At 45.4% G+C, this 14189-nt stretch overlaps 2 protein-coding genes across 3 annotated transcripts; one reads left to right on the top strand and one right to left on the bottom strand.

The window, feature by feature from the left end:
• Positions 1 to 407: 407 nt before the first annotated feature.
• On the top strand, positions 408 to 7966 carry LOC121542322 (titin homolog; the record flags this gene model as incomplete). The annotated part of the gene is made up of 10 exons (XM_041851725.1): positions 408 to 480; positions 2706 to 2857; positions 3496 to 3595; positions 3693 to 3800; positions 3939 to 4045; positions 4202 to 4316; positions 4420 to 4485; positions 4679 to 4868; positions 5065 to 5222; positions 5372 to 7966. Coding segments are annotated over exons 2-10 (3585 nt in total), but the record flags the coding sequence as incomplete, so codon positions are not given.
• A 173-nt stretch (positions 7967 to 8139) lies between these two features.
• rad9a (RAD9 checkpoint clamp component A) lies at positions 8140 to 12128 on the bottom strand. Of its 2 annotated transcripts, none has more exons than XM_041851735.2 (13): positions 12036 to 12128; positions 11336 to 11465; positions 11152 to 11222; positions 10917 to 10990; positions 10790 to 10838; positions 10370 to 10484; positions 10129 to 10228; positions 9921 to 10027; positions 9665 to 9771; positions 9476 to 9540; positions 9268 to 9375; positions 8937 to 9174; positions 8140 to 8836 (listed from the first exon to the last, which is right to left on the bottom strand). In XM_041851735.2, exons 2-13 carry the CDS (start codon positions 11367 to 11369, stop codon positions 8714 to 8716), a joined length of 1191 nt encoding a protein of 396 aa, XP_041707669.1. In that variant the 5' UTR covers positions 11370 to 11465; positions 12036 to 12128; the 3' UTR covers positions 8140 to 8713. The 2 variants fall into 2 exon arrangements, with proteins under 2 accessions (XP_041707669.1, XP_045063590.1); XM_045207655.1 differs by lacking the exon at positions 12036 to 12128 and adding an exon at positions 11731 to 12016.
• Between the last annotated feature and the right edge of the window lie 2061 nt (positions 12129 to 14189).

Below are 14189 nucleotides of genomic sequence, written 5' to 3'. Positions count from 1 at the left end.
ACCAGCAGATGTCACTAATGTGCATTTTGAACCGATAATGAAAAAGCTCTGAGTAATGAACCGTTTTTTGGCACAATATGGTGAAAGCTCCTATCACTACGCTCTGGCACTGTCGCTCTCAGAGGAACTCAGAAGAGGCGTGGAAAACAGCAGCGTGGGCCTGGGTAGACATTGTCGCCATTTTAAATGTGGCAAATTGTTAAGGTTTGCTTACTTAATTTCTCACTAATTGTCCAGTGCATAGTCAACTAAGGTATTATTACTTACACAACATCACCCTCCTATTATAAAATGCTATAACACTGTAATTCACACACACACACACATTATTGTAATTACTTCCTATGAGTGTGTTTGATAGAGAGAGCAAGTGACAGCATCAATAGCGGAAGTTTCTCTCTTCCTCTCCAATCTCCTAACCAAACACTTCTCTCCAGCAAGCATCCCACCCAGTGATCAAAGAGGAGAGAGGACTCAAAGGTATTTGATTTTACATCGTTTTACATCATTACTACTTTATAACTACCAGGTGTGGTTACAGTCACAGTTGGTGGCATGGCAGGGAGTAGATAGGGTATCACTTCTGCTTCAAATGGAACAACTTAATCTGTTGATGCTGTGGCTAGATTATGTAGCACCACACTGTATGTTTGTGCTGTATGTATGTATGCATGTACAGTTGAAGTCGGAAGTTTACATACACTTTAGGCAAATAAATTTAAACTCCGTTTTTCCCAATTCCTGACATTTAATCCTAGTAAAATTGCCCTGTCTTTGGTCAGTTAGGATCACCACTTTATTTTAAGAATGTGAAATGTCAGAATAATAGTAGAGAGAATGATTTATTTCAGCTTTTATTTACAGTTGATGTCGGAAGTTCACACACACCTTAGCCAAATACATTTAAACTCAGTTTTATACCATTCCTGACATTTAATCCTAGTAAAAATTCCCTGTTTTAGGTCAGTTAGGATCACCACTTTATTTTAAGAATGTGAAATGTCAGAATAATAGTAGAGAGAATGATTTATTTCAGCTTTTATTTCTTTCATCACATTCCCAGTGGGTCAGAAGTTTACATACACTTAATTAGTATTTGGTAGCACTGCCTTTAAATTGTTTAACTTGGGTCAAACGTTTCGGGTAGCCTTCCACAAGCTTCCCACAATAAATTGGGTGAATTTTGGCCCATTCCTCCTGACAGAGCTGGTGTAACTGAGTCAGGTTTGTAGGCCTCCTTGCTCACACACGCTTTTTCAGTTCTGCCTACACATTTTCTATAGGATTGAGGTCAGGGCTTTGTGATGGCCACTCCAATACCTTGACTTTGTTGTCCTTAAGCCATTTTGCCACAACTTTGGAAGTATACTTGGGGTCATTGTCTATTTGGAAGACCCATTTGCGACCAAGCTTTAACTTCCTGACTGATGTCTTGAGATGTTGCTTCAATATAGCCACATAATTTTCCTTCCTCATGATGCCATCTATTTTGTGAAGTGCACCAGTCCCTCCTGCAGCAAAGCACCCACACAGCATGATGCTGCCACCCCCGTGCTTCACGGTTGGGATGGTGTTCTTCGGCTTGCAAGCCACCCCCCTTTTTCCTCCAAAGATAACGATGGTCATTATGGCCAAACAGTTCTATTTTTGTTTCATCAGGCCAGAGGACATTTCTCCAAAAAGTAAGATCTTTGTCCCCATGTGCAGTTGCAAACCGTAGTCTGGCTTTTTTATGGCGGTTTTGGAGCAGTGGTTTCTTCCTTGCTGAGCGGCCTTTCAGGTTATGTTGATATAGGACTTGTTTTACTGTGGATATAGATACTTTTGTACCTGTTTCCTCCAGCATCTTCACAAGGTCCTTTGCTGTTATTCTGGGATTGATTTGCACTTTTCGCACCAAAGTACGTTCATCTCTAGGAGACAGAACGCGTCTCCTTCCTGAGCGGTATGACGGCTGCGTGGTCCCATGGTGTTTATACTTGTGTACTATTGTTTGTACAGATGAACGTGGTACCTTCAGGCATTTGGAAATTGTTCCGAAGGATGAACCAGACTTGTGGAGGTCTACAATTTATTTTCTGAGGTCTTGGCTGATTTCTTTTGATTTTCCCATGATGTCAAGCAAAGAGGCACTGAGTTTGAAGGTAGGCCTTGAAATACATCCACAGGTACACCTCCAATTGACTCAAATGATGTCAATTAGCCTATCAGAAGCTTCTAAAGCCATGACATCATTTTCTGTAATTTTCCAAGCTGTTTAAAGGCACCGTCAACTTAGTGTATGTAAACTTCTGACCCACTGGAATTGTGATACAGTGAATTATAAGTGAAATAATCTGTCTGTAACAATTGTTGGAAAAATTACTTGTGTCATGCACAAAGTAGATGTCCTAACCGACTTGCCAAAACTATAGTTTGTTAACAAGAAATTTGTGGAGTGGTTGAAAAACGAGTTTTAATGACTCCAACCTAAGTGTATGTAAACCTCCGACTTTAACTGTATGTATGTATGTATGTATGCAGCCTAGATTGTAAAAGGTTTTAAACATCTTAATTTCTAATATACAGGATGAGTATTCTGTCGCACTTGTACTTGCTTTCACTCTGAACACACACAGTACAGATACACAACACACACACACACGCACAGAAGTGAGCACTATTTTGTAACTGAAACCATTGTCTCTCCTCTCTCTGTTCTGTAGGGTAAGATGCTGAGTGCGTCCACCCCGACCCAGACGCTCCCCAGCGGAGAGGACAGTTCTGGTTCTGACAGGGGGTCAGAGGTCAGTGTTGGAGCTCCAGCCACAGAGACAGACCGCTTCGGCTTCATCCTGGGGAATGGATCCACTGCTGGGTCAGTACTAAGCAGAGCCTCTGGCTCAGCAGCACTGAAAACCAGTTTTTGCTCTCTCTCTCTCTCTTCACTGCAGAGGTGACCATTCTCTTTCTCTCTCTGTTTTTTAAAGATTGATTAGTTAAGATAAGAGAAACAATGCATTTCTGGTGAATAAAAGACACTAAAGACATCCTATAGCTTGCAACTTGCAACTGAATGCAAAAAAACACAGTTATGGCAGGAAAGGTGACAGTTCAGCATCACAGACAGAAACCATTTTTTTCAATAGATGCAAATACAAGTCAGTCTTTATTTAGTCCAAAGAATGGACCCAGGTAGAATCAGAATACAAATATAACAGTCACCTCCTACACTCTCTCACTCACTCTGTGTCGTTGAACATCCTGACCTGTTGCCATGGAGACAGTCGCACCGCCACCTTGTGGTTTTCCTGTTTCCTGTGTGTCTTTATGGTGTTTTCGTTCTCTGTGACGAGAACTGAAGGTGCAGTTGACTCATCTCAGTAAATGTGCAGATAATTTGGTCTACAGAAACAGGTGAGCCATAGTGAGGAGTTTGTTACCTGCCCTAGACATTTTATTATGACAGTTTTGTTTAAAGTGCTCACCATATTCTGCTGATGATATGTTGGTCAGGAGTGAAGGCCCGCCCCCTGAGCTCGTTAGACAGAGAGAGACCAAGTGGATCAACATCATCAGCCAATGGGATCGTGTCTTACTAAAAAAGTCCAGCAAGGTGTGTACTCTGCCTTTTAAATGTAACCTTTTCTGGAACACCAAACCCAGGTGTTTATTCTGGCATGACCCTTACACACCCTCCACCTGTCTCTCAGGTCAAAGAACAGTGTCAGAAAGGCATCCCAGCATCCCTCAGGGCTAAATGTTGGCCACTGCTGTGTGGCGCCACAGACAGAATGCGCCACAACAAGGACCTCTATCAGGTAAGAGAGCAACCACCTCTACAGATAGAACCAACAATTAGAACCTTACTGTGCCATTTGTATGATATACTTACTGTAAATCTACAAATATTGCAGAGTAAAACCTACTCATCAGGTACATCTCTCCCCCGCTATCAGACTCTGGACTCCAGGCCCGCCCTACAGAGCTGGGTGGACGTTATAGAGAGAGACTTAGACCGCCAGTTCCCTTTCCATGAGATGTTCCTCTCCAGAGACGGCCATGGGTAACAAAGCCTTATAATACTACAAATGGAATGATGATGATATACGAATCACATCTTTCTCCATCTCTCCTTCTTGTAGAGTTGTATAAATATCGTCTAGAGCGTTATCCCGTCAATGTCTGGTTCATCTGAGTGTTTTGTTGTTTGTGTGGGCAGACAGCGTGGTCTGTTCCGGGTGCTGAAGGCCTTTACTCAGCTGAAGCCTGAGGAGGGCTACTGCCAGGCCCAGGGACCTGTAGCAGCTGTACTGCTGATGAACATGCCTACTGAGGTACTGTTACAATCACCATGTTATCACCAGTGATCCTTCATCATCACGTTGAAAGGACTGGACCTTCGATCTCTCTTAATACCTTTGCTTTCCCCTCCTATAGGAGGCATTCTGGTGCCTGGTGCAAATCAGTGAACAGTACCTCCCTGGCTACTACAGTCCCCTTCTGGTAAGATGATGGCTCTACACGCACCGTTACTTTACTACACATGATCAATTTGGGATACAGTGTACTCGACAGTATAAACTGCATACGTGCTACTGTTACATCAATATGTTTTTCCATCAGTAAAGGGTTTGGATGTTGTAACATAGCTGAATAGCAGCTCTCCAGACACTTGTCTCTTTAATGTTGTCTGTAGGAGGGGGTTCTCTTTGACGCAGCCATGCTGACCAGGGTGCTGAAGAGGACGTGTCCCGCGGCTCACAAGCACCTGCAGAGACACGGCGTGGAGCCTCTGATGTTCGCCACCGATTGGTTGATGTGCCTGTTTACACGCCACCTACCTTTTAACACCCTGCTCAGGGTCTGGGACCTGTTCTTCTGCTACGGTCTGTACCTGAATAAGGGAATTAATTAATCCATCATCTATAGTCATATTTATTCATTCTATCAATCTTCTATCTATCCAATCTACCTATTCTTATTTCTTGGCCCTTCTGTCCACACTCAACGTTGAAAGAATCTCTCTAAGAGATTTGATTGCTCTGTTTCCCTCCTTGTGTTGTTTTTATCCCCCTCCATCAGGAGTGCGTGTGTTGTTCCAGGTGGCGGTGGTGTTGGTGCGCAGGGCTCTGGGCCGGGTGGAGCAGAGGGAGGCTTGCGATGGCCAGATGGAGACTCTGGAGAGGCTGAGGGGTGTGAGGGAGCAGGTGCAGAAGGAGGACGACACCTTCATTGCAGAGGTCAGACACCTGGCCTCAGGACCGATACACATGTACACCAGTTATACTTGAACTATCTTACCATGTATATAAATACACACACCTGTGTGATAGCATATAAACCCGCACTTTTACCACCTCCCCTCTATCTCCCTTTCACCCCCACCTAGGTGTGTTCTGTCCCCCTGTCGAGTAAGGATCTGGAGAGGCAGACAGAGAGAGAGCTGGAGAAGTGGAGAATGGAACGGCCCGCCTCCACCTTTGATCCCCGGGGTCGTTGCCATGGATATCGGATGGCGTGGGCGAGGGCTCAAGAGATGGAGGAGGAGAGGAACAGGAAGAAGAGGGAGAAAGGTAACCTGTCCCTTCCTCCGATTTCCTCGCACTCCCTCCTCTCTCTCTCTCCCTCACTCCTCCGCAATAGGAAGAAAGGGAGCAAGACAGACACAGGAGAGTGCGAGGGAGGGAATCTGAGGAGAGGAAGTGAGATGGATGGTAGTCTAGTGAGGGCTCAGGGTGTTCCACCTCCAGCTACAGAGGATAGGGCCCCAGTGGAAACGAGAGAACCGTTAGAACACAAAGAACCACTAGGACAGGAGGACAGAAGCCAGAAAACCCAGCTGACCCCAGATTCAGACGGAGAACCGTCCCAGCAGCGTCAGCTCACCTCTGACCACAGCGTCACCTCACAGGGTCAAGGAGAGGAGCAGGGGGGTTTCAGCCAGACCCATGCCTCTGAGCAGTACAGCGACAGCCAGACACAGGAAACTAACCACAGTAAAGGCACCATGCAAACACAGGAAGTACTGAACAAACAGTCAACAGCGAGTGCAAATATCATCACAGAGCACATAGTGACAGAGACGAAGGGTGAGGCAGAGAAAAGCAAGGATACAGAGACACATGCAGAAGCAAATACAGAGGAGGAAACTGCTCCACACACAGACACAGAACTGAAGACATACACTGAAGCAAAGACAGAGGAAACAGCTCCACACACAGACACAGAACTGAAGGCATACACTGAAGCAAAGACAGAGGAAACAGCTCCACACACAGGCAAAGAACTGAAGACATACACTGAAGCAAAGACAGAGGAGGAAACAGCTCCACACACAGACACAGAACTGAAGACATACACTGAAGCAAAGACAGAGGAGGAAACAGCTCCACACACAGACACAGAACCGAAGACATACACTGAAGTAAAGACACAGGATGAAACAGTGCCAGAGACCCACACATATGCAGAGACCCAGATACACGCAGAAGCCAAAACAGAGGAGGAAATGGAGGCAGAGGTACAGAAAGGACTACATACAGATAAAAGTGTAGGGACCGAGACAGACATGGGGTCAAAAACAGAGACTCAAACAGATGTGAATACAGACATGGAGACAGACACACAACAAGAGGCAGATGTAAACTTAGAGGCAGAAACAGACATGGGTTCACTGACAGAGACAGAGAGAGACAAAGACACTGACACAGAGACACACACCGACAAGGAGATAGAGGCACGTACCGAGATACAGTCACAAAAAGGGACAGAGACACACACAGATGAAAAATCTGAGGCAGAGAGAGAAACAGAGGTAGAGGCACATACAGAAACAGAGACACAGGGAGAAAATGAGTCAGCAATGCACATAGAGGCAGACACAAGAGTAGATGCAGAAACAGACTTGGGGTCACAGGTGGAGGCAGAAACACAGACAGAATCAGAGATAGAGGTGCCTGTATACACAGGGGTCGAGACGGGCACAGACGAAGCCACTGAGACAAACACAGGGATAGAGACGGCCATGGAGTCTCCAAATGAAATTCAGAGACAAACAGAGACAGCAAAGATAGAGGTACAGTACACAGAGCCCTCTAGGATAACACCAGCCAATCAGAGCCAGGTTTCTCCAGAGTTGACCTCCACTACTGAGCCTGAGGGGGAGAGGGACTCATCAGGCCAAACAGGCCAAGACCAGAAGCTACCTGAAGAACCCCAGAATCCAGTCAGAATCCATCCAGAGGAGAATCAGGAGACCCAGAACGTCAGAGAGAGTGAAGGAGAGAAAGAGGAGGAAGTATTCACACTTCCCTCTCAGGAAGACTCAACTGAAATCCTTCCATCATTACATCAGGGGGAATCACTGAAAGCTGACTTCCCTCCCATACCTGGCAACCCAAAGTCACAAAGTCAGAGTGAGAAGAGTGAGTCTCCCCCTCCTACAGACTCAAAGGCAGGCTCTGGCAACTCAGTGTCCACACACGCTGATGTCTCGTCCGAAAGGACCACGCCCCGTGATGGACCGTGGGCAAACCCTTCCGGAGACTTCCGGCTCTGCAAGTCCTCCAGCTCCCGGAGGCTCACCCGCAGGCTCTCTGAGGATCTCTTCACTAACCCCAACCAATCACAACCCACCTTCACACACTCCAATCAATCAAATACAAGTTTAATTCAGTCCAATCAACCACAGCCCACACCTCCCATTCATGTACCAAAGCACACAGAATCACCCCAACGAGTGACAGGGAGCACCCCGGCCACTGTCCCACCTCAGACTGGGCCCACACCAGACAGAGGGCCGACCGACACCCCCAGGCGATTTGGTCTCTTCCGCAGGCACAAAGATCCCGTCCCCAAAATCCTGATCCAGGACTTCAGTGATGGGACGGGTGAGGGGCGCACGGTCAAGGGGAAGGAAGAGGAGGAGAAGCTGAGCTCCAGAGAGAGGAGGAGGAGACGGAGGGAGCAGGAGAGGAGGGAGAAAGAGGAGGAGAAGTTACGGAAGAAGAGGGAGAAGGAGTTGGAGAAAGAGAGAAAGAGGGAGAGGAGGAAGCCTCAGACGAGGGGGAAGAGTTTTCAGGTGCAACCCAGCAATGTTCCCCTCCCTGGAAACAGTGGCTCACAGACATTTGGTTCCAAAAGAAACTCAACTCCATCTATGGAGACATACTTTTAATAAGCAAGGAAAGAAATCGACATACTAAGTTTTTACAAACCACAAAAATGACCCATAAAACATCTCATCCAAGTGTAGACTTAAAAAATTAAAAATGTAAATAAAACAATTTATATTTTCAAACTGAGGAAAAAATGTTTGTTTTTTTATTCTAGGGCTTGTGTACATTGATCATCGACATAAACAGGAAGTGCTTGTTGTCCATTTCCTCATAATTCCAGAATCCCCAGTGTGATATCATCATCATGGTCCAATAAAAAGGCTGAATGTCCCGTCACTGTCCCTCAGAGAATCTACTGAGTGCAGACTTTCTTCTCAAAGCTGCAACGGTCATTAGAACTAGAAAGGTCTGCATACTTTAAATCCAGATTCAAAAAAATTATTACAAGGTTAAGTCTGCATCCAATGTGATTAGTACAGTCTTCAGATTAGATCCAGACCTTTTTTAATCTCTTTAAATATCTCCTCGCAGGGATTCTATAAGTAGGTTTAACAAACAGTCTCCCAAACACATACACACACAAACACACGTGGCTTCAACTCCACCACCCCAGGTCATGGCAATGATGCTTGGGTGTCGTCGTCGCTGTCACTGGCCAACACTTCTTGGCTCTTGATCGTCTGATTGGTCAGTTGAGAATCAGAGGGACAGACTGACCCGAAAAACAGCGAGCGGAACTGAGCGGGGATAAAGTGAGAGATGGGGGAGAGCGGTTCGTTTTACATTGATCCCAGCAGTTGTATAAGTAACAGCAAGCCCTTTGACAACAAAGCTCACCTTTTTATTTGGAGGTCTTTCAGTGTCCTCGGTCTCTTCCTCCTCCTCCTCCTCTCCGCTCTCTAGCCTGCGCCTGTGTATGGCTACAGATGGCTGAGTTGTAAGTGTGTGATTGGGCGAGGGGGACCGGGGTGCAGGGGCATCGGAGGGACCTGCTAATTCACTGGTCTCCATGGCAATGAGGTAGGAGTCAATGTCGTCGTTCATAAAGTCGTCAGGAGGTGGCGGCGAGCGAGCTCTGGGGAGAGCGGAGAGGATTCTGGGTAAAGAGCAGGGTCCTGTACAAAGAGGTATGACTGTTCTGAATGTTTGACAGTTAATGTTCAATTACTGTTTTGTATTATTGTTGTTATGGTTACGGAGGTTGGAATCATCAGACAGAGTGGCAAGCACGAAGTTCACCTCCAGAACACTGTCTGTTACACTTAACACCAAGGGTCTGACAAAAACAGATACACAGAAATTAGTGATACACAGGAAACAAAATATCCTAATACCTTTCATATTGGTATGTGTGAGTTGTGAATATGTATCCTTACCTGCCTGGCTCATCAAAATACACAGAGACAGGAAGACCTGTGGATTCTGCAAACACCAGCAAGCCCTGAAAGACAAGGCAACACTTCATTAAGTGGCCTGCTATGATGCCTTCAAATTACTTATGACATACCACGCCAGATTATAACAACAGTAATAACCCATTTGACAAGTGACATAACCCCACATACCCTCAGCTCCTTTAGGCAGAATGTGATGCTGGTCTGAGCTCCGACAGCAAAGTGGTCAAACTCATCAGAACTCAGACACAGTTCAGTCAGCATGGCTTTGGATTGCTCTGCAAGAGAGAGAGAAAGGGAGTGGGGGGAGATTAAATATATTACTATCATGTTGCTATATTGGGTTATTGACTTATTAAAAAATACAAAATAAACACTATACCACCAACACTTCAATAGTGTAGAAAAACAAAACGTTTCTCCTCACCTGCCTCGTCATCTACATGGTTCCTGAACCACACTCGTTCTCCACTCACTGACACACTCACCTCTTCCAGAGAGGGAGGGAAATGCAGCACTGTGTCAACCAGCAACCTGGAGTAAAGAAAGAAGGACAAATAAAAGCGATGCACAGGAGGTAAGATGACAGGAGAGGAACACTGAAAAAGAGAGAGCGAGAGAGAGAATGTGTTGACCTGGGCTGGGCGCGAAGCATGTTGGCACAGCTCTCTTTATCAAACACGGCCTGCAGACTCTCACTGTCCTGGAATGACAGGTTGTGTGTCTTCAGCAGCCCTACAGAACGCAAACACACACACACACAATTGATATGCCTTGGTTAGGGGAAAGCTAAGGATGTAAGGAAGTTTAAATTGGTTGACACTCTTTAGATAAAACTGTTCTATGGTTATTTTATGGCACTTTAACGGTCTGTACCATGTTTGCAGTGCAGGGTGAAGGTGAGACGACTCTTCTCTCCATCCAGTTCAATGTGACACTTCTCTACTGTCTTCTCCAGAGACGACAGGGACCTGAACACAGCCTGCACACACTGAGAGAGAGGGAGAGAGAGAGGAGAATAAGTAGACAGTATTAAACTGTAGATAACAGAAATGTGTCAAACAGGGTTGGGCTTAATTCGAATTGAAGGCAGTCAATTCAAGAAGTGATTAGAATGTAAAATTCAGAATATTTTATTTTTTATGAATAACTTATACTTCTCAGTTTATTGAGAAGTCATTGAAAATAAATGTAATTTTTTTCCATTATTGAATTGTTATTTTAGTTTACTTCCTGGATTGACTGCCTTCAATTCGAATTGAGCCCAACCCTGGGGTCAAAGCAATGTGTCTGTACCTTGATGGCCATCTTGCAGCGAAAAGCATGTCCACAGGGAATGGTGTACCTGTAAAAGAATGTAAGCAGCCATAGGTAGTGTACCCTATCTTTCTTTCGCGTTCTCACACACACACACACACCATACCTGCTGAAGAAGAGTGGGGAGAAAAGGAAGCATGCGTAGGCTGAGCGGGACGAGTTCACAGAACGCAGAGCCAGCTGGGAGACAGGAAACAGGAAAGATATACTTTACAGTTTCAGCCCAATCCCTGGGCCGCAATGATGTCTTGGCAACAATAGTGTAGAAGTTAGTGAGAATGAGTGTCAGTGTATTTTGGTATGCATATCCAAGTGTGTGTGTGTGTATCATGGTAAATCACCCCATTCTCCTGTGGCTCCAGGTACAACTCATCACCTATCCTGGACAGAGAGTGGATGGCCTTGGCCAGCACTGTAAAACACAGACACACAAATCATCACAATTTCATTCAAGAAAAAGGCATGTAACTAGCTAGCTAGGTGGTGGTATAAAATGTATTCTCAAATGTCAGGTGGGATAAGTACCTTTCACGTTGCCCCCTGTCACAACGCAGTCCATGTCAGGGAGGTGACAGTACTTCAGTGTGAGTGGCCTCTCTGGATGCAGGGTTGTTTGAGTTACCTTACAGGTATACAGATCACACTTTCATAGCGCCTGGACAGGAAGGGTGTGTCAGTCAGAGACATATATAGCTACAGTTACAAGGGGTTTCTTGGCTACTCATCCCTCGCAGAAAGCTGACAAATATCAAGGTGACTATGTTTGATAGCAAATTATCAGTGAGCAAAGGTTGCTCCAGGGACTTTTGAAATGGGTAGCACTTGTCAACATGATTGCAGAAGGAAGCTAGCCAGCAAAAAATGTAATTCCAAAGGAGTAACGTTATATTAATGGCAAATTAGCAAAGTTATTTACTGACCAAAGATTGCTAGCGACGTTATAACACCAGTTCACAATGTAGCTAGCTAAGGGTACTTGCTGCATGGATAGCTTGTTAGCTAGCTAGCTACTTAGCTAGCTAGCAAGCTAACAGTACCAGCTAGCTAGCTAGCTAGTTGAGTAAAGTGAAATCTGTTTAGCTAGCTAGCATTTTAGTCAGAAACTATCATTCCTGCTCGACTGGCTAGATTCAGAAGGTTTGTGCATTATACCGGCCATTAATATTATTCACTAACTTCCATAGCTAGCTATAAATATACACAGCAAAGCGTTGTAAATACTCACTTTGTTTACTTCAAAGCCGCCATAACGCGCCTCTTTCCGGCCGACCAATCAGAGAAACGAATGGGCGTGTTCTTGGTGATGAAGGGCCTGCGCATATACTGATCTGTCTGTATTAATGATGGGAAGTTCGGCTCTTTTCTGAGAGCCGGCTCTTTTGACTCGGCTCCCAAAGAAGAGCCGGCTCTTTCGACTCCCGAACGGCTCTTTATTTAGGATCTTTTGTAGCCTATATTTTACCTTAACTTTGAAAAAAAATCATGGTTTATGTGTTGAAAACCCTTTTGCTTTCAGTGTTTTTATGAGAGACCTTATAATGCCTAATTCTGTGCATTTATTCTGTGACAAAACCACTCTTACATTTGTTTATTTCAATTAAACTTTTTTATTGCACAAATTAACAATAAACTTCAAACAAATCCACAGAACAGAATCAAAACCAGAACCAAACTCCAGCAAACAGCATTAGTCCTCAGGGCAGGTTGGCATTCAGGAAGATCAGATGCCTCAGCTTGGATGGGCTGATAGGCCTGATACGATTTCGCCTCTCCGTGAGTATCTGCCCTGTTTTGGAGAAGATTCTCTCAGAAGGAACTGATGTGGCAACAATACATAGTCTCCCCTCCATCACATCAGTTGCAGTAGGAGAGGTTATACTTGCACGCATGGGGATGGCAGTAGACGTTACAGCAGCTGTTGTTCTGGTATGAGACACACCAGGATCAGTAGATGGTGAGCTGGCTTGCCCTCTCTCCTCTAACTGCACTGTAGGATGGACAGTTCTTGTATGTCTATGCAGGTTTGTGGTGGAACCTGCTCTTATAGTGACCTTCGTTTTGCAGTGAAGGCACTCTGCTTTCTTGTTCCCAATATCTTTAAACTGCAGCCAGATGCTGCTTCGCTTTCTAGTGTCACTCATAGTTAAACGACACGACAATGCAAGACGCACACACGCTCCTCAGTCCGCTCTGTCTCTCTCTTCACTTGCAGTGGAGTCAAGTGGTGTGTCTGCCCCGCCCCCTCTCTGTTTACACATCCTTAATTCTCACGTGAATGCCGCATGCTGGTCGCCATGCTGGCCAATCATAACAGACCTCTGTGAAAGTGAAACCTAAGCAGCGAATGGGCAAAAAACTGGGAGCCGGCTCTCACTCGATGCGAGCCGGCTCTTCTGATTCACTACAAAGAGCCGGCTCTCAGAGCCGATGCTTGTGCGCATGACCCATCACTAGTCTGTATCTTTGGGCAGCTTCCAAACAACGCGGAGTATCAAGTCTAATCGGTAAATCCTTCATTAGAGAAACAGGTCCTATCAATCAATTCACACACTCCACAGCTTTCAATTGGAGGTTGTAACTATACTGAACAAAAATATAAACGCAACATGGAACAATTTCAATGATTTTACTGAGTTACAGTTGGTAGAGCATGTCGCTTGCAACGCCAGGGTTGTGGGTTCGTTTCCCACGGGGGGGGCAGTATGAAAAATGTATGCACTCACTAACTGTAAGTAGCTCTGGATAAGAGCGTCTGCTAAATGACTAAAATGTAAATGTAATCTATGGATTTGACATGATTGGGCAGGGGCACAGCCATGGGTGGGCCTCCCCAGCGAATCAGAAGGAGTTTTCCCCCACAAAAGGGCTTTATTACAGACAGAAATACTCCACAGTTTCATCAGCTGTCTGGGTGGCTGGTCTCAGATGATCCCACAGGTGAAGAAGCCGGATGTGGAGGTCCTGGGCAGGCGTGGTTACACGTTTGGGTGTACTGCCATATTCTCTAAAACGACGTTGGAGAGAAATTAGCATTAAATTATCTGTCAACAGCTCTGGTGGACATTCCTGCAGTCAGCATGTCAACTTGAGACATCTGTGGCATTGTGTTGTGTAACAAAACTGTACATTTTAGAGTTGCCTTTTGTTGTACCCAGCACAAGGTGCTGTGTAATGATCATGCTGTTTAATCAGATTCTTGATATGCCACGCCTGTCAGGTGGATGGATTATCTTGGCAAAGGAGAAATGCTCACTAACAGGGATGTAATCAAATGTGTGGCAAAAATTTGAGAGTGGCGCAGTGGTCTAAGGCACTGCATCACAGTGCTAGCTGTGCCACTAGAGATCCTGGTTCGAGTCCAGGCTCTGTCGCAGCCGGC

Source organism: Coregonus clupeaformis, chromosome 3 (assembly GCF_020615455.1).
Source record: "Coregonus clupeaformis isolate EN_2021a chromosome 3, ASM2061545v1, whole genome shotgun sequence".
In the NCBI taxonomy this organism is placed as follows: domain Eukaryota; kingdom Metazoa; phylum Chordata; class Actinopteri; order Salmoniformes; family Salmonidae; genus Coregonus; species Coregonus clupeaformis.
The sequence above is the reverse complement of the archived record's forward strand: the minus strand, read 5'-3'. Positions and strand labels throughout refer to the sequence as shown.

Bases quoted from the DNA above. Each gene is read 5' to 3' on its own strand.
- rad9a (XM_041851735.2), bottom strand. From the start codon at position 11,369: ATGGACTGCGTTGTGACAGGGGGCAACGTGAAAG. The intron at 10,991-11,151 runs GTGATTTACCAT...CCTGTCTCCCAG, and splicing joins TGGAGCCACAGGAGAATGGG to CTGGCTCTGCGTTCTGTGAA. The intron at 10,028-10,128 runs GTCAACACATTC...TCTTTACTCCAG, and splicing joins ATGCTTCGCGCCCAGCCCAG to GTTGCTGGTTGACACAGTGC.